The sequence below is a fragment of the Nicotiana sylvestris genome, chromosome 1 (genome assembly GCF_000393655.2).
Source record: "Nicotiana sylvestris chromosome 1, ASM39365v2, whole genome shotgun sequence".
Classification (NCBI taxonomy): domain Eukaryota; kingdom Viridiplantae; phylum Streptophyta; class Magnoliopsida; order Solanales; family Solanaceae; genus Nicotiana; species Nicotiana sylvestris.
The window spans coordinates 34,488,832-34,508,370 of record NC_091057.1 but is presented as its reverse complement, the minus strand read 5'-3'; the positions used below and the strand labels follow the sequence as shown (position 1 = coordinate 34,508,370).

The window sequence follows — 19,539 nt, the reverse complement described above, 5'->3', positions numbered from 1 at the left end:
TTACACTTCCATTGCATTTACTAGTCTTATGAATCTTTGAACGCTCAAACCACAAAAGATGAACCGAAATTGTCATAAAAAAGGCATGATTTATTTTTTGGATTTTTCAATTTGGTTATTGGTTTTACTTCTCAATAAATTGAAAGTTTATGCGAAAGTTATGTATATCTATAAATATCATCACCATCAACATAAATATAATTTGGGCTTATAATTCGTATTTGATACTGCATTTCAATAGATTTTGAATTATTACAACTGAACAAGTATTCCACACCAGGTAAACCATTAACTTCTCTCTAATGATAATTAGTATTACTTGAAGTATTTACAAGATTGTCTTGTAGCATTTAATTAGTCGAGAAAATGTATTTCTCAGTACACCAACTATTTAAAATAATGCAACATTACACTAATATTATAATGTAAATGGGCGACTCCTCCCACATCGTCATTGAACAGTGCTTTTTCCTTGTTTATAACATCCAAAGGAGAGAAAGCTAATCGCCGAGCTTAGTAATGTGGGCTTGTAACCCAGATGGGGGCAATAATGTGGTGGAATGTTGGGCCCCTCCAGATGGTAGGGCTTGGTTTGCTTATTTCTGGCCTGCCCTGTCCAAGCACAGAGTTGGGTCACGTGGCCCAAGCGAAAGCATGGGCTGCTGGGCGCCTAAAGTGGGGCGGACCGCGTGAGGCTGGTTTCACAGAGCAATGAATAGCGCTCTCGCTCTGTGCAATGGAAGGATTACGGGCCGGTCTTCTCCAGGCCTAACAAATGCCTGATGGGCTGCTCCAATTAAACCACTGCTTTTTGGCCCATCTACTTTTTAACCATTATTTTGGGAGAAATTCAAAAATAGCCAGATTTACTGGTCGTTCAAAAATAGCCCAATTTTAAAAGTAATCAAAACTTAGTCACTTTTTATGTAAATATAAATCTGAGCGAAAATATTATTCAAAACCCGGAAAATACGTCAGTATATTAATCTGGAACTCCAGCATAATATGATGCAGTTTCAACATAAGTACACTAGAACTCCAGCATAATATACTGAAATTCCAGCAAGTATAATTGTTCAGTATAATATACTGGAGTTTGGAGCACCGGTGCTCCAGTCTCCAGTATATTATACTGGAGTCAGCAAAGTAACGGAGTATCTAACTTTTTATGATATCTAAACAAAATGAAATAACGGGAGTATCTTATTTTTTTTAATTACATAAATATACAAATATTATACGCCCTTTGCTTCAACTTAAATGATATTTTTCTTTATTAGCATGTTTTAAAAATAGTGACATATTTTTTATTTAAAAATAATTTGACTTTTAATTTTTTATTTTAATGTTTTACCTTAATGATAAATTTTTATAACCACAAAAATATTATGGTCCCAAAATTTTTAAGAATCACATGTATCAAAAAAAATTTTTTCTTTAAATTTTGTAAAGTCTAATTACATCAACTCAAATTCTTAAATTGAAAAGGAGGGAGTATTATTTTATAAACTTAATGTAGTACCACACGACATCGTTAAAAGCACGGCTGTTGATTCCTCCATGAAAAGATCCACGTTTAATAAATTTGTGGCGCAAAACAATTACGCAGATGCACACACACCAAGCTCACTGGTAACAGAGTAGAATAACAATGGCGTTGCTCACTGGAAACCTCCCTTCTTTACCTTTCAACTTTTCCATTATTTCTTCTTCATCACAAGGTTCTCTTCTCAACAATTCTACCTACACTTTACTAATATCAAAGACAAAAAAAAAAACAAAAAAGAAGATAAAACAATAACAAGCTCTTGCTACAAGTTTTTTTTTCTTTGAAAGAAAATGCTAAATTATATTGATTATGTTATTTGAACTACTTTACAGAATCGAAAACAGTGAAACTTAGAGAAGATTGGAGGAAAAAATCACGACCTATTCCTCCTGGTGGGACTTATCCAGCTAAAGACCACTGCAGGTTCATTCTTCTTTTTTTTCTTTAAGTTTAAATTTATTAAAATTTTAACTTTGCCTCTGAATTAGTATCTAATACTCCATCTATTTCATTTTAGTTACGCTTGTTTGATTGGGCACACAGTTTAAAAGACTTAAAAGATTTTTGAAAATATGCCTTTAAACAAGTCATATACATTTGTGCGGCTATAAATCAATCATTAAAGGTATAATAGTATAATGAGAATTTTAAAGTTAAATTTTACGAATATAGAGAGGTGTCATTCTTAGACCGACTAAAAAGAAAAGCGTGTCATATAAATTGTGATTACGGGAGTATACACTTTAAAAAGGGAGGATAATTAAATGAGTTTGTTGGGTATATTTAGACAAGAGTTGAAAATTAGAATTAATTAAGTATTTCCTTCTAATATTTTTTTATTTTTTATTGTTAGATATTTCGTAGGTTAGAATAGTGAAAGTGTTGTGAGGAGAAGATAAAAAGAGGGTCTCGTTTTTTTATAGTTTTTGGATTATTATGTGTTTGAAATGTTTTCTTTTGAGGAAACTATGGTTTGTCTATTCTCATAAAATTCATAGTAAATGTGAAACAGTTATAGAATAAATATGCGGGATATTGGACATTATTTGGCATGAAGTGAAAAAAGAATGTGAAATGTGTAATTTGAAATTGAGGGAGTGTTTCGTTGGGTAAAGCCTCATAGTATTTCCGTTTATGCATATTTTAGAATATTTCTGGTGTTAAAACTTGAAAGAAGTACTTTGGGGTTAATTTTTTTATAAATAGAAAGAAGAAAAGTTTGAATGTGTTATATGTTAAGTTTGCTAGGAAAGGAATATGTTAATCTAATGCTTGGAAGACTGAAAGTAATTGCTGATGTCACATGAATGTCGTACACAATAACTGATGATATTACATACTAGTAATTCGACGTTTTGGAGGATTATAATTTCAGTATGTTGTTTCACCATTCATCTTCATACTAATTAAAATTAATTGCTTGCCAATTTTGTGATATTTTCTTAATAATCATATTTAATTTTAGTGGTACCAGGACTGACTATAGGTTTTTATATAACTTTCTGATGGTCGTATAATATTTTCTGGTTTGCAGCCAATGTGGTTTGTGCGACTCTTACTACATTGCCCATGTCAAGAATGCATGTGCTTTCTTGGGGGATGGCATGTCTAGAATTGAAGTGAGTCTTTCTCTGCTTTTGTACTAGTCATGATACTGTTAGCTTTAGTTGCAGTTCTGATTGTTTATGCCTATGAACGGTTTCGTACTAGAACTTGATGGGTTCTCCTTTTCTTGCCCCAACTAATTCTTGCATAAGCATGCTCGTTTTCTATTTTTCTGTTTCACTTGCTTTAGTAAAAGGTGTGATCTGCTTTTGATTATTGACAACATATTGGAATAAATGAAGTATTAAGCATTATTATATTGCTATAGGAGCTGGCTTGTCAGCAAATGTATTGCATTTTGATTCATGTTAACATAATCTCTCCGTACTGAGATAAATAGGATGGATAATGTTATACACTTACACTGAACTGCAGAATGGTTTTAGTCAAACAGGTCTTGTCATAGGGGAATGGGGAAACAATCATAGACCTTCATCAAGCTCTCCATCAGGGTCTGCATCTTACGCGAATGAGCTGTCCTCTACTCTCTTAGTTCTTGTCCTTTATTTTTAGGTTTAGTAATATCATACAGCCTAACTTAGTTTAGAGGTTTATTATTATCTTGTGACATTTCGAGATTTATTTTGCCCAATTTTGCACAAGTTCATTTTACTTTTTCTTCTTTTGTCCTCAGAGAGATTCATAAGGGGAACTTTGTCCAAAGGAACTTGGAAAAGGTTGAAATTTTGTCCTGTTTTTAGTTTGAGTGGTGGTGGAGGGTGATACATAGTGCATATTTGCTCTTTTATGATAAAGATTGATTGGACTACTTACTAATAAAACTCTGGTGCTAGCTGCAAGTAGTATCTCCTAGGAATACACTATCAACTCAGACCTGCTATGCTATGTAGAATCTGCTCTTTTAGTCGAAGTTATATGATAGCTCAAAGTAACTAGATAATGTTGACTGTTTCTTATCTTCTGCTTCAGGCTTTGGAGCCTACTGTCCATGGACGAGGACGGAAAGAAGACTCGTTGGATGAGATTTATATGGGAGTGTATGAGAATCTGTTGTATGCTCGTAAAACGCAGCCTGTGGAAGGTAAAACCTTGGATCTGGTAAATAGTATTCCATTTCAAATGTACAATTGTTTGTCTTCTTGTGCTCCTCTACTAAATTTAACAAATTAGTTAGTTTTCGGGGAGATCTATAGATTTGCTTTTGAGTGAGTTGTTACTGCATGCCAACCCTTATCAAACATCTGCAATTTTTGCTCCATCTTTTCATTCTGGCTTTCAGGAGCTCAATGGACGGGGATAGTGACAACTATTGCAGTGGAGATGCTAAAAGCTGGAATGGTGGAAGCTGTTGTTTGTGTTCAGAGGTACGGTCTGCATCCAACTTGGTTAAAAAGAATTTTGGTTCTCCCTCCTGGTTACTTTCATTGCATTAGTTATGCATTTGAAATTCTGGTTAGTTATTCCATAGTAGCCCTTATTAATAATGATCTAGAAAACCTCACATATTTCAGTACGCATAAAAGTGAAGAATTGTCTTGGTGGAAATCATGATTTTCGTTTTAAGCAATACGTAACATCCTAAAACAGAAAATAGTACAATATGCATGGCATTGAAGGTTTTTATATTTATGAAATAATTAATACACCAAAGTATAGAACTTGATCTTGTTCATTCTTCTGCAAATTGCTACTTTCACGTATTTTCCTTTTCTCTTCCCCATTATATCCAACAATTTATGGACTCTTACCTTCTTCTTTACATTGTTTTAGTGATCCGGAAGATCGATTTACTCCCCGACCTGTCCTGGCAAGGTTTGTGAATGAAATTTCTGTAGTATTTATAATCATGTTGACATATTGATATATTTATCCATTTCCATCCTCCTCTCTGCTTTCATGTTTTCAAAAGGACTCCAGAGGAAGTTATAGCAGCTAAAGGTGTCAAGCCAACACTGTCTCCTAATCTAAATACTCTCGCCTTAGTTGAGGTTTCTTCATTCACTTCCATTAGCATCAGAATTATTTACTTGTTTATTATCATCATCAATGCATTTAAATTTGCATCACTTTATTAAATTTCTGACTGGAGCATGTTGTCCAGATTGAAGATGTCATATCTCTCCTCAGTAGGTCAATGAGACTTGTGTAGCTATGCTTTGTAATTTTCCGTAATTGGAGATTTCATTAAGATGTCATATCTCTTGATAGGTCAGTGAAACTCATGCAACTGTGCTTTGTAATTTACCCTGTTAAAGAATGAATGTAGACATAAAGAATGAATGTAGACAGATTATTTGTACTATACATAGATAGAATAAGTATTGAGATTTGATAGCAGATTTTTAGGATTTTCCTTTTACTTCTTTCCATAGTTAGGATCCTATGTACATGTATATATATGTATCACTTCATGGAATAAGATACCAACTTTGATTCTTCCATACCTTGTTTGTCACATGGTATCAGAGCCGGTGTTAAGTTTGAAATCCGGTCGAGAAATAAACGGTCTCACTAGAACTTGACCGGTTGTAGGAGAGTCCTTTGGTCTGGCGAAGTAACTCTCACCATCAATCCTTTTGATATACATGTTTCCAGAATCTGGTGGTCGGATTCATTGTTTGTGAAGCCCACGCACCGGCCGAGGAATTCTGACATATACTGCCTCGACGGCGCGTGAGGGTGCATGAGAGATCGGTTGGAGACTTGGTTCACTGTTCCTAGGTCACGTCATTATTTTCAGCGTGTGTCTAGTGGTTTCTACTCGAACTGACCATAATTTGAGAAGGCCTTCTTGCTCCCAGAAGTGCTGCTCATTAACAGTCTCATCTGAAAGTCCCATGTTACTTATTTCCATCTAAACTTTGTTTCTTCCATCTTGATTTGGTCCTTCGCAGCTACCTACCTATTTGGAATCTGAAGATAATCTAGTATGTCTGAGTTCTTTTAGTGGTGGAATATACTTCATTATTCTTGGTTATATTTCCCGGTGGAGTATATTACTGGTTTGTGTGATTTGTTGGTGCATCATTAGTTCTTTGGTTTGGTCATATTTCTGGTGGAGTATATCTTTATTGGCTATCTGCTTGGAACTTAGTTAATCTCTTCTTGAATATATTTCGTGAGTTTTATTAGAATGACTATATATAGTAAGCAAGGAGGAAATAGTGCTACAACTCCTAGTCCAACAATCTTGGTCTCAGATGAGTTTCTTGAGTTCCTTCAATATCATAAATCAATGAAGGAATCTTTTTCAGTTACTGCTTTTGCTGGGTCAGACAAGACATGTCTTATCACCTCTTCAAATAAATGGGTGATTGATTCTGGTGCCACAAATCACATGACAGGTAATCCGAATGTTTTTTCTAGCTTTCGATCACACAAAGCACCCTCTTCAGTTACTGTAGCTGATCGAACAACTTGTAGCAGTGTTGTATCTGGGACCAACTTCCTCTATTACCCTGTCATCTGTATTAAGTCTACCAAACTTGGCCTTTAATTTGATTTCTGTTAGTAAAATCACTAGAGACCTTAATTGTTGTGTAGGGGTTCTTTCCCAATCATTGTTTGTTTCTAGATCTTATGATGAAACAGATTATTGGTAAAGGATATTTATCTGGTGATCTCTATATCCTTGATAAATGCGAGCCACAGTCTATTGCATGCTCCAGTATCGTGTCTCCTTTTGAAGCACATTGTCGATTGGAGCATCCCTCTCTGCCTTTGTTGAAAAAGCTCTGTCCTCAGTTTCAGAATATTTCTTCATTGGTTTGTGAGTCATGTCGATTTGCAAAACATCATCGCATCTCGTTAGGTCCAAAGGTTAATAAGCGAGCTGAGTCAGCTTTTGAGTTAGTTCATTCTGATGTTTGGGGACCATGTCCTGCTGTTTCTAAAACTGGGCATAAGTATTTTGTCACTTTTGTAGATGATTTTTCCCGGATGACTTGGATTTACTTTATGAAGAGTCGCTCTGAAGTGTTTACTCACTTTTCTGCCTTCTGTGCTGAAGTCAAAACTCAATTCAATGCTTCAGTGCGTATTCTAAGGAGTGATAACGCTAAAGAATACATGTCAGAGTTATTTCAGTCCTACATGAGATACAACATGGTGTCCTACATCAGTCTTCATGTGGTGATACACCCTCTCAAAATGGAGTTGCTGAGAGGAAGAATAGGCATCTACTTGAGACAGCTCGGGCACTTTTGTTACAAATGAAGGTTCCTAAACAGTTCTGGGCTGATGCGGTCTCCACGACTTGCTTTTTGATTAATCGCATGCCATCTACTGTTCTTGGTGGCAATATTCCTTACAGTGTTCTTTTTCCAAACAAGTCATTATTTCTCGTGGAACCTAAGGTGTTTGGAAGCACATGTTATGTTCGAGATGTTCGACCATCTGTTACCAAGCTGGATCCCAAGGCATTGAAGTGTGTTTTTCTTGGTTATTCTCGCCTTCAGAAGGGGTATCAGTGTTATTCTATTGAACTTGGCAAATATCTGGTGTCAACTGATGTAGTGTTTTCAGAGACTATACCATTCTTTTATGCACCTCCCATCTCTACAAGTCAGGGGGAGGAAGATGAGTGGCTAGTATATTAAGTTACCCGTACTTTGACAGAACAATCAGATGATGTTTCTCCATCTACTAGCTCTTCTATCGAGCACCAATCGACTATTCTGCCTTCAGCACCTGCTCCAACTGTGTTAGCAAGAACACCAATTGTTCAAGTTTACTCGCGGAGGCAAGAAACAAATGATACAGGTCCTGCATCAGTTCCTTCGTCATCTGATCCTCTTCCGCCTGATCCTTCAGAAGACCTTGACCTTCCCATTGCTTTACGCAAAGGTACACATACTTGCAAATCCACATATTCTATTGCTAATTTTGTTTCCTACGATCACTTATCCCCTGCGTCTAGATCTTTGATTGTGTCTCTAGACTCCATTTCTATACCCAAAACAGTGAAAGCTGCTTTGAATCATCCTGGATGGTCTGAAGCCATGCTTGGGGAAATACATGCCTTAGAGGAAAATCGTACTTGGGATTTAGTGAATTTACCTAGTGGAAAGAAAGCAGTGGGATGCAAATGGGTCTTCACGGTCAAAGTTAATCTAGATAGTTCTGTAGCGAGACTTAAGGCCAGACTTGTTGCCAAAGGGTATGCTCAGACTTATGGAGTAGATTATTCTGACACCTTCTCTCCGGTTGCCAAACTTACTTCTATCCGCTTGTTCATTTCTCTAGCAGCTTCTGAGAATTGGCCTTTGCATCAATTGGACATTAAGAATGCCTTTCTTCATGGTGATCTTTATGAAGAGGCGTATATGGAGCAACTACCTGGTTTTGTTGCTCAGGGGGAGTACGGGAAGGTCTGTCATTTGAAGAAGTCCTTGTATGGCTTGAAGCAGAGTCCCCGGGCTTGGTTTAGAAAATTTAGTGAGGTAGTTCAAGAATTTGGGCTGAAAAAGAGCAAATGTGATCATTCAGTCTTCTACAGGCAATCAACAGCTGGATCTATTCTCCTGGTTGTATATGTTGATAACATTGTTATTACCGGAAGTGATTATGCAGGAATCTCTTCTCTCAAGTCTTTCTTGCATACTAAGTTTCATACGAAAGACTTGGGACAACTGGAATATTTCTTGGGAGTAGAAGTAAATAGATGCAAGAAGGGGATTTTTCTATCTCAGAGAAAGTATATTCTTGACTTACTGGCAGAAACTGGTAAGTTGGCTGCCAAGCCTTGCAGTACTCTAGTGGTTCCTAATTTGCATCTTATGAAAGATGATGGCGATCCATTTAATGATCTAGGTAGATACAAGAGGTTAGTTGGGAGATTAAACTATCTCACTGTGACTCGTCCAGATATTGCTTTTGATGTAAGTGTTGTTAGCCAGTTTATGTCCGCTCCTACGATCAAACATTGGGCAGCACTGGAACAGATTCTATGTTACTTAAAAGGAGCCTCTGGACTTGGCATATTATACAGCAATTGTGGGCATTCTCACATTGAGTGTTTTGCAGATGCGGATTAGGCTGGATCCAAAATTGATAGAAGGTCTACTACCGGCTATTGTGTCTTTGTGGGTGGAAACCTGGTATCATGGAGAAGTAAGAAACAAAATGTTGTATCTCGATCCAGTGCAGAATCTAAATACAGGGCTATGGCACATGCTACGTGTGAGGTTATGTGGATACATCACCTTCTCACGGAAATTGGGATAAAGCATACTACACCGGCAAAACTTTGGTGTGATAATCAAGCCGCTCTTCATATCGCCTCAAATTCGGTGTATCATGAAAGGACAAAACATATTGAAGTTGACTGTCACTTTATTCGTGAGAAGATTCAGGAAAACTTGATTTCTACTAGTTACGTGAAGACAGGAGAGCAATTGGCTTATGTATTCACAAAGGCGTTAAATGGAACTCGAGTTAATTATCTTTGCAACAAGCTGGGCATGATTAATATCTATGCTCCAGCTTGAGGGGGAGTGTTAAAGAATGAATGTAGACATAAAGAATGAATATAGACAGATTACTTGTACTATACATAGATAGAATAAGTATTGAGATTTGATAGCAGATTTTTAGGATTTTCCTTTTACGTCTTACCATAGTTAGGATCCTATGTACATGTATATATATGTATCACTTCATGGAATAAGATACCAACTTTGATTCTTCCATACCTTGTTTGTCACATACCCCAATTGGAGATTTCATTAAGAGAAGTTATTTTGATTTATGTTTTTATATTTTGGTTCGAGCTGAATTCCTTTTCCTGGCAATGTCATCTTGCTTGTCCCCAAATGTGTCTTCTCTTTCTTCTGGGAGAGATCGTAGGTTCTTCAGTTGACTTCCTTTTGACACTGTCACACTGCTTTTCCTCAATTGCTTCCTCCCTTTCCTTTGGGAACTAGCTGCTCTTTCTTTGGTCCTCCTACATGCCAAGCTTTATCGCAATTGAGTAGTCACCCACAGTAGAAGCAGTCTAGTTAGGAGCTACTTTAGGTAATGACATCTACTCTTTCTATAGAAGGTGGTTAGCCCTATTTTAGAATCTCTTAAAAGGTGAAGCCAAAGAATGGTATTGTCTCTGGTAGATGCTATAAAGAGTAGTTTCTGTTGAATCCTTTCTGGTGCCTTTTTTGGACAGTTTTTTTTCAAGACATGGAAAAAGGACAAATTATTGAAAAGAATTTAGAACGACCATGAATTTTTTGTTGACGTAGGACCCATAGACTATTTCTTATTGTTCTCCTCTCCCATTTTACCATTAACGTATGAAATAGTGTTTCTATTGCGTGTGCCTTCTCCCTTGTGTAATGTCTCAATTATTATTATTTTGTTATCTTTTTTTAAAAGATGTAATATTTCTCATTTATGAAGCTACTTTACTTCAACTATCTGCATTTTAATTCCTATGTGTCTGTCTCTGTGTTACTACATGGTTGTATAAGAAGTGTACTTCTAATTTTGTTTTTATGGTGATTTATACAAAAAAATCTTTATAAGGGTTATGTCCCTTAGGCAAAATTTCTTCTAAGAGTTTGTGTTCTGACAAGATTTCTATATCAGTGGCTGTTTATGTCTCTAGCATGACTACTTCATGAAAAAAAAAGGTTGTAATTGTCCAATACTTCGTGAGAAAGGATTCACTACTACGAAATCCATCAGGGTTAAAAAGTGTTAGACTTTTAGAATGCCCTTTATTGTTAATCCTCCAATCAATGTCCAATGAAATACTTTTGCAACTTTTACACACGGATCTTCCTAAGCAAGCAAGAATCAGCTGTTATGCTTTGAAGAGAGGTATAAACCGTGGTCCATTCCCTTTCTTGGGTCCGAGGCAGGTTCCGCTGCAAGTGGAAGCATACTGATCAGCTTGTGGACTTCCTGGTTCCTCCATTCTTTACCTTGAAAGGGAGGGTTTTGGGGGGGGGGGGGGAATAGGAAGGAATTATGTTAGAGAATGCTACACTTGTCTCTCATGGGTTGTGTAAGGGTTTCAAAGGGATTTAAATAATCCTGGGCTACTCCAACCATTGCCTTAAGATTTTGGGTTGGATGTTCAGGTTCTTTCACATAGTATCAAAGCCAAACTCTGGTGAGCCTGTTTGCACAGCCGCTCTATCCTATTGTTCTATTGCTCTGGGCTTCTCTCTCTCTCATTTAATTATAACACCTTTTTGGATGGTTTTTGGCTTCTGTTCATATATCCCTGCTTCAATCAAGCTTAAGTTAGTAGCTGGGTACAGATTGATTTTCTGAGAGAGCAAATACAATAGAAATCATGCATTCAAATCTGACAATTTTTCCTGAGATCTTTCTTTCTGGTGCTCTCTTTTTTATTCTTGTCATTAGATCTCATATTTACTCTTGAAATTCTTTTATTTCATATACTGAGCTTCTATTTATCTTCTTTTCATAACAATGAAATCCATACAATTACACACTTTCTAGTTGTGCATGCTTTATTGCATTACAAATTGGTTTAAAGGGACTCTGGTTTTCACTGAAAACTGTAGTGCAAGTTTACAGTATAATTTGATGTAAGCAATCTTCTTCCTTGAAACAGGCAGCTGGTGTGAAGCGACTTCTGTTCTGCGGTGTTGGCTGCCAAGTGCAAGGTATTCATGTTATTATGACCTCTTTGTTTCTGCTTTTAAATTATTGTTTATCATTATATCTATATCACAAGCAGAGCAATTTCGTAACTTGCAGCTTTAAGATCAGTGGAGCAATATTTGAATTTGGATAAGCTATATGTTCTAGGCACTAACTGTGGTAAGTAAACAGATGCATTCATAAATTCCTTCTCACATCTTTGACTATATCGATTATTCTACCAACTGCTAGAGATTTTGATGAAGGTAGCAATCAAGTCTGTTTGGACAGAGATTTGACCTATTTATTTTTGCTAAATGACAAAAGCTTTGATCTATTAACATAATTCAGAAAGAGTGCCTATTGGCCTTACAATGACATACTATAGTAGTTGAAACCTCTGTTAGGATACCGCTGTTGCAGCTCTCTGTGCCAAAAACAGAAGTTCCTCAGTGCCATGCATATCCGTATAGAGATATGAGGAAAGAGAACATTGTCTGTCCTAAGTAGTCTGTGATAGAGATATTTGAGTTGTGACTGAGATCTTGTGCCTCTATAAGTCATCAAGTAACTGATAGAGTTCATCAACTCTCCCGATATTGCAAGCTTCTTTTGACTTCGAGTCCAAAATGGTTCTCCTTCCTGTTACCTGCACACTTCATAAATATTAGACTTCTGCTGATAGGATGTTTTGTGGATAATGCTGAAAGTGTAACATGAGAGATTATCTCCATACGGTCTCTGTTTCTGTAAGCCAACTCTTGCTCTATCAACAACATCAAAACTTACTATCTTGAATCCTCCTCCTATATCTACATGATGCTTCTCAAAGAGCTGTTCCATAAGGTCTTGTCCCTGTTTCAACCATCCAACAGCTTTTTGAACCGCATATTTGTCTACATTAAACCTTCCTCAATGAAGCCTGTTCCTCTACACCAAATCTCAATAGCCATTCACCTAATAGGGCCTTGCTGAACACCATTATGTGTCAGAGGCCTAGTTCCCCAATTTTTGTGAAGGAGTAAATACCCTCGAATTAATCAGATGATATTTCTTCACAAAGATTCCACTGAAAATTTTCCTGTTTGTCCACCACAGAAGCAGGGGTGGAAAGAAAGACATAGTTGGTGGGATTCTCTACAAATTGCTTTTTATCAAACACTCCTTTCCCCTAGATATTTTAGCCGATATTACTGACAGTAGTTTCTTGACAGTGGATAATGGAAAACGAGAAGGCTTAGATAAGTTTCTGAAGGCCGCTAGCAGTGAACCTGAAACAGTTCTTCACTATGAGTTTATGCAAGACTACAAGGTGTGCTCCTGTTATAGTACTTTCATATGAAAAAGGGGTTTGCTCATGCTACTCTTTCATCACAAACTCACCTTCTTTGTGAGACAACCTATGCATCACCTCTGTGATCTTGCAATTCTATACATTCAAGTATAAGCACAAGGAAACCAACTTCTATATTCTCATGTACTTGTCATGGCGATCTGTTTTCTGAATGTTGTATTCTTAAACTTGGCTAAACAACCTTTCTTAACCTGATGACTAGTGTGCTCTGCCTAGAATATGGTTTTATTTGGCTGGTGAGTCAACTCACTCTTGAAGATGCATTTCACTCTTGGCGTAACTGGTAAAGTTGTTGTCATATGACCAGGAGGTCACGGGTTCAAGCCGTGGAAACTGGCCTCTTGCAGAAATGCAAGGTAAGGCTGCGTACGATAGACCCTTGTGGTCCGGCCCTTCCCCGGGCCCCGCGCATAGCGGGAGCTTAGTGCACCGAGCTGCCCTTTTTTACTCTTCATCCCAATTAATTTGTATGCCAGTCTCGTTATCTGGCACGTATCAAAATATTTGACACCATTTTACTAATAATATTATTTTATACAACTTTCACAAGTTTCTAAGAATAAAAGTCTTTTAAACTAATCCAAAATTTAAGGTGTGATTTGATGTTTCTATGTCAACTAACTTCTTTAACTACTATTTTAGTATTTTCTTCCACTACTACTTATGTAATACACAAGTTGAAATAATGTCTTAACATAAAAGTTGACAGAGGGTGTACTGTTCTATGTTGCATCAAATCTGCCTATAAGTAGGAACTTGCAAATGAGGAAGAGAAAACTAAGCTCATATGTGTCTCATTATCCTCGTAGATGAAAATATTTCTAGGAACTTGCAAATGAGGAAGAAAAAACTAAGCTCATATGTGTCTCATTATCCTCTTAGATGAAAATATTTCGACAGTTAATCCTATATAACCATAATTTAGGTTTCTAATTTTATTATCATCTAAAGGATATACTATTGAATTATGTATGCTGGTGTTCTAATCAGTTTAACATACCTGTCTAATCTCTACATTTCAACAGGTCCATCTGAAGCATTTAGATGGCCATATTGAAGAGGTAAAACAGTATCTACTTTTTCGTATCTTCTGTTTTGTCTTAATGCTGTTTATTCAGATTTATATTTTACTAAAGCAGGTTCCCTATTTCTGTTTACCAGCAAATGAGTTAGTTGATGTTATTGCACCATCTTGTTACAGGTATTTCAATTGCTTATTCTTGATTTGCTGACAGTCTTTAAATATTATGTGTATACTTATTCCAATTAGCATTTTATGGGCAAAATTCCTTCAGTATTGGAACATAACAACTAGGGAGCAAGTTGATAAGCATGTTTTTATGTGCACAAGGTAGTGTGATGGGGTTGTACTTTCTATATGATCTCTAGTTTTCACTAGTCAATCGTCGCCTTTTACTTGAGCAGTTAAGTCAAGATCAGTAAACACTGTCAATTGAAAGAAATAAATCAAACAATTAAACATCTATTAAACAATATCAATATGGGTTTCAGCTGTCTAACAGATGTCCTTAAAGTAATCATGCTCTCTAGGTGTAGAAGTCTGAAAGAACATTCCATACAAGGCTAATGTCCTGTATTCTCATGTATCATATATTGCATTATTCTGTCTCTACTTCTTCAGAGTATTAACTCGTGCTGATTTGTAAAGTATTCTTTTTTTTGTGTTACAGCTGTTTTGACTACACAAATGGCTTGGCGGTGAGTTTTATGTTCATAACCAAAGGTCCTGATACATTGTATAATACACTTTTTACAAAGAGTACTGATAAAAGAAACATAGGTGAGCTGCAGGTGCCACAGTGCATATGCATACATTAGATTTCCGTAGAGCAATAAAAAGAGTACTCTAACTGCTGCTTTGACCAGTCCTCAGAATTTTAAGTGTTCAGTATTAGAATATTAGAGTTAGAATATTATAAGTGTTAAGTTCTTAAGATATTATCTCATTGACAAATATCATATGTTTTTTGTGTTTGACATCTATAATATCTTTTCTACATTTCTGTATTTCAAAAATAGCAAACCCAAATTGGTCTCTGCACCTTGGGTTTTAGGGGGCATGTTAGAATGTTAAGTGTTACTGATGGAGTATGAAAAATTTAAAATGTTAGATGTGTTAAGTTTGTAAGTTAGATTATCCTGCATTAACAGATGAATATTATGTTTGATCTTATAGATAGGTGTGTATTGCAGTCATCAAATTGTCAAATCTTGAATATGTCTCCTCTTATTTTCTCAAAAAAAGAAGCTTTTCCAGTGCTTAGTTCCTTGAGGGGGGAAAAGGTTTTGCAGAAGTAGTCTCAATCATTGTCAAACTCAGAAATTTGGGTTTTGGAGCTGCACCTGGCTACTAATTTGCTCCAACTGTTTCTTAAGTGAAAGTTTGTGACATATCCAGAGATGAGATTCCGTGGTTCACGTCCAGAAGGAATTTTGTAGTCAAGTCCTTTTGGTCCTGGATTAATGCATGGTGGTCCAGTTCATATGTTTGCTCTTCAAGGTTTTCACAAAGCTTTTTCAGTAAACGTACCTTATCAAAAAAAGATTTTTCAGTAAATGTTTGATGCTACATTTATTATCCATTGCAATTAAGTACTTTTTGCTCCTAAAAGATTTACCTGTTGCTGTCCTGCTCCATTACGGTGGTGTTCCAGATGTTACTGAGGCAGATTATTTCTTCTGAATAAAAGCAAAACTTGATATCCTGTTAACCTTACCTTCAAGAAAATTTCAGGATTTGGTGGTGGGATACATGGGTGTACCAAAATATAGTGGAATCAGCATGATGCAGCATCCGCAATATGTTACAGTCAGGTAAAGTAATGCCAAATGTTTTAATCCTTTGACTGGGTACAAAGGGCATGTCGTTTGCTTTACCATGGAATAAGCTTTTTAAAGAGACACTTTTGCATATTCCTAATGCAGAAATGAACGTGGTAGAGAAATGCTAGGCCTTGTCGAGAACCTTTTGGAAATTACTCCAACGATAAGTAGTGTAATAGATGCTGCTCCATCTCGTAATGTTGCCCTTAAACTCTTTCTTGTATAATATAACTATCTTAAGGCATGCATCTTATTTCAGGGTAACCGGCGTCCATTTGTCGTAGAAACCGTGAAGGCAGATGATGAAGCAAAATTTGGTATGCGGTTATCTTGTGAAATATAGTCATCATAAGTAGTTACTAAGCAGACTCTCTGTGTACCCATGCTAGTGCAGAATTTGATATCTGCTCTCGGGTTATGTACTGTTCTTGGTGGGTCCATCTGCGAGGCACGTACTTTAATCAACTATCTGAGTTTTTATCTCATCTTTATCACCTCGATGTCGTAGAAAAATGGGAACTGTAGGGGATTATGCAACTTCAATCCTTTCTTATGTCGTGTCTCATTTTCTAATTTTTGCTTGTTCAAGTTCTGCAGCCTTTAATGAATTTATTACTACGCTTAGAACACCCTTAATTTATAAATTTCTTTGTTTATTATTTGCTGATTCTGGTCCTTTACAAATACTCTTCTTTATGTTTAGCTATTTCACCATTGTTTATCTAATCAGATTTTTCTGGATGGGAGAGAGACTGATCATAGTTGACTCTCAAATAAGTTTGATATTACTCATAGTATATTTGTTATGTTGTATGTACAGGCATAGCAAAACACTACTTCATTTACTTCTATAGTGTGTGGCACATCTCATTGACTATTTACGCTGGCCTAAGAGTTAACCTTAATTTGTTTTGATCATTAAAAGTCAAGTGGTTGGTATGCTCAGGGCAGAATCCTGAGAAGTAAATCTTTTTCTGTTATGATCTTGAAGTAAATATTTTTCTCTATGATGTTTGAACCTTTCTCCATGATCTCACAAGACTCATGCAAAACTTTCTGAATTTCCAGGAAGAGGTCCTGCTCAACCTGCTCCAAAGTTTGTTGGAAATTTAATTGCATTTTTTCTCAACATAGTAAGATTTTTTTGTTCATATACTTGTGAATTTCAGAAATGATAATAAATTCCTTCTCAAAAAGAAATGATCATAAATTCGATGTGCTAAACTTGGTTCTCTGGGTTCAGGTCGGACCGAAGGGTCTAGAATTTGCACGTTATTCACTAGATTACCACACAATCAGAAATTATTTACATGTAGTCCGCAAGTGGGGAAAGGAAAGGTTTGTAGAGAATTAATGTTTATTCCAGTATGAGGGATAAACTCGTGTTCTTCTCTAACTACTGTGATTTTTGTGAAAGGCAGAGCTGACAGACACATACCAGCATATGCAAAGAAAATTGTTAGCATGTACAATCAGAGTGGAGAAATTGATCAAATGCTTTCCAGCAAGTGAATAATTTGATGGTGAACCTTTGGTGATTGCAACTTCTCATGTACGTAAATAGCGTCAATTTTTAAAAACATAACTGCATGTATTATCTAAAGCAGAGATGCATCCGGTCTATAGAAGTTTGAGGTAGTCCAATTTTTACATGTCAAATTGAACATGCATTTGAAATAACACATTTTGATAGAGCAAAAGCAATTTCTTTTATAATAATTAACTATGTTGATTATTGGTAAAAAACAATTCTTCATATATGTGACTTAGTTTCAGATGCTTGAGTACTGAATGTAATAATTTGCTTATCAGTAGTCAATTCGACCTCTCTCCAGAATGAAATCTTAAGATGATTTATAGTTTTCGAAGATAAAACTTTCATCTTTTCAAACCATGTACAAAGTATAATGATATGGAAATTCATTTTTCTAACATATCTTAGAAATGGTTAAAAGTATTAGTCATATACAATGAAAGCTGACTGGTGGACTATGAACTCAAATGGAGGGGAAGTTTCTTATCCAGGTACATGACTTTCTTTGCTCTAAGAGTTAAAAGATGGTGAAAACAAAATTTTTGGTTTATGATCAGTGCTTGATCGTTTGGATTTTTTGGAGTTCCTTCTCCAGACATGAATGTTCATAAGCATTGTTCAATGGACTTCTTAAGTGGATTTTTAAGTTAATGATTTTTACACAGAAAGTAATCAAGGAAATTAACAAGGACTCTTGTCACACAAGTTAATCCACACTTATTACGTGAGGATTTATAACAGAGATGCAAACATCAGTGTTAGGGTGCAACTTTAGAGGTGGATACAAAGACATAAACTTTTTGGAAGTTAGGATGGAAAAGAAATCACTAAGTGTTACGAGTATTAATCTGTGTAACTAAACATTAAAGGGCAGCCCGGTGCACTAAGCTCCCGCTATGCGCGGGGTTCGGGGAAGGGCCGGACCGCAGGGGTCTATTGTATGCAGCCTTACCTTGTATTTCTGCAAGAGGCTGTTTCCATGGCTCGAACCCGTGACCTCCTGGTCACATGACAACAACTTTACCAGTTACGCTCCCCTTCTGTGTAATTAAACATTCTGATTTTTTTTAGAAGTTCTTTACGGAGCCTTAGCTGCAGTACCTGCAGGTCTCTCCTTGAAAGCTCGTAGCCTGTTATCTCACGTTTTTATGTAACACCTATACATATTTTAACTTCAGCAATCACAGGATGCACAATCTTCAGGTAGGACATGCAGCAGTAAGATACAAGGACAGTGCCCACCATCCAACTCTAGTGAACACTTGCAAAGTGATTGCATGATAGATCAGAGCATGAAGGAATGGGCATTCTCATGGATATGGTCTGTGACCAGGCCATGTGTATTCCTCTCTCGGTAAGAGCGATGTCCAATAATATGTCGCAAGGTTAGAAAAACCTAAGTAAATTCCACTGCAAAATGACATAATAACAACTGTAGCTTCAATGTCATGTGTTAAATTCAAACACTTTGCATGGAGCAAGTTGAGGAACATGAACTGTGTGTTTTAAGTTCAATAAGGTTTGAAACTGACTTATTTTTATATATATTTTTGCAAGACTTTTGTATGTGGTGGTGAAGCAATTCTAGATGGGACACTAGATAAAGGTTTGCTGCATGCTTGATTCAACAGCATGGGTACTCATATGGGTTGTCTATATATGTACTGCTGCTTTGGATTTTCTTCTTTTTGTTAAATCTTTTCTGTCAGTAGAATTTTTATGTTCTTCTTCATTATGAAATGGGAAATTTAAGTCATGTTGGATCTGATTTAAAAACCAAGTTCAATTCCCATTTTCTATAATAGTTTGTTAAAAACAGGAAATAAAATTTGTCACCAAAGGAGACAACCATGGACCACTTTTCTGAACCTAAAAACAGCCTTCTTCCTCCCACAGTTCCCTTCATAACCCCCCCCCCCCCCCCCGTCTCTCTCTCTCTTTTCAATTCTTATAAATAAAGAGAGAAAAATGAAAACTTCAGTTTGTAGATATTGTACAGGAACCAAATAAAGAAGAATGAGACAGGAGAAAAATCTAGGATGCTAACATGGAAATGATTCATATAGATTTGCCGATAGGTAG

At 36.3% G+C, this 19,539-nt stretch overlaps 1 protein-coding gene across 4 annotated transcripts; it reads left to right on the top strand.

Moving 5' to 3' along the window:
* Nucleotides 1-1,546: 1,546 nt before the first annotated feature.
* On the top strand, nucleotides 1,547-19,138 carry LOC104238549 (7-hydroxymethyl chlorophyll a reductase, chloroplastic). 4 transcript variants are annotated; one of them, XR_713911.2, is made up of 21 exons: nucleotides 1,547-1,721; nucleotides 1,882-1,972; nucleotides 3,084-3,168; nucleotides 4,085-4,196; nucleotides 4,395-4,479; nucleotides 4,886-4,927; nucleotides 5,025-5,103; nucleotides 11,697-11,748; nucleotides 11,843-11,905; nucleotides 12,940-13,037; nucleotides 14,105-14,140; nucleotides 14,219-14,280; nucleotides 14,771-14,798; nucleotides 15,835-15,914; nucleotides 16,026-16,095; nucleotides 16,183-16,240; nucleotides 16,992-17,056; nucleotides 17,167-17,261; nucleotides 17,345-17,475; nucleotides 18,645-18,811; nucleotides 19,015-19,138. XR_713911.2 is itself a non-coding variant. In XM_009792939.2 (20 exons), the coding sequence occupies exons 1-19, from the start codon at nucleotides 1,652-1,654 to the stop codon at nucleotides 17,433-17,435; spliced, it is 1,362 nt and encodes a 453-aa protein (XP_009791241.1). In that variant the 5' UTR covers nucleotides 1,547-1,651; the 3' UTR covers nucleotides 17,436-17,475; nucleotides 18,661-19,000. The 4 variants fall into 4 exon arrangements, 3 of the variants coding, with proteins under 3 accessions (XP_009791241.1, XP_009791239.1, XP_009791240.1); XM_009792939.2 differs by lacking the exon at nucleotides 19,015-19,138 and having other exon boundaries at nucleotides 18,661-19,000; XM_009792937.2 differs by lacking the exon at nucleotides 19,015-19,138 and having other exon boundaries at nucleotides 18,645-19,000.
* Nucleotides 19,139-19,539: the final 401 nt, after the last annotated feature.

Bases quoted from the DNA above. Each gene is read 5' to 3' on its own strand.
- LOC104238549 (XM_009792939.2), top strand. From the start codon at position 1,652: ATGGCGTTGCTCACTGGAAACCTCCCTTCTTTACCTTTCAACTTTTCC. The intron at 5,104-11,696 runs GTTTCTTCATTC...TCCTTGAAACAG, and splicing joins ATACTCTCGCCTTAGTTGAG to GCAGCTGGTGTGAAGCGACT. The intron at 16,241-16,991 runs GTATGCGGTTAT...CTGAATTTCCAG, and splicing joins AGATGATGAAGCAAAATTTG to GAAGAGGTCCTGCTCAACCT.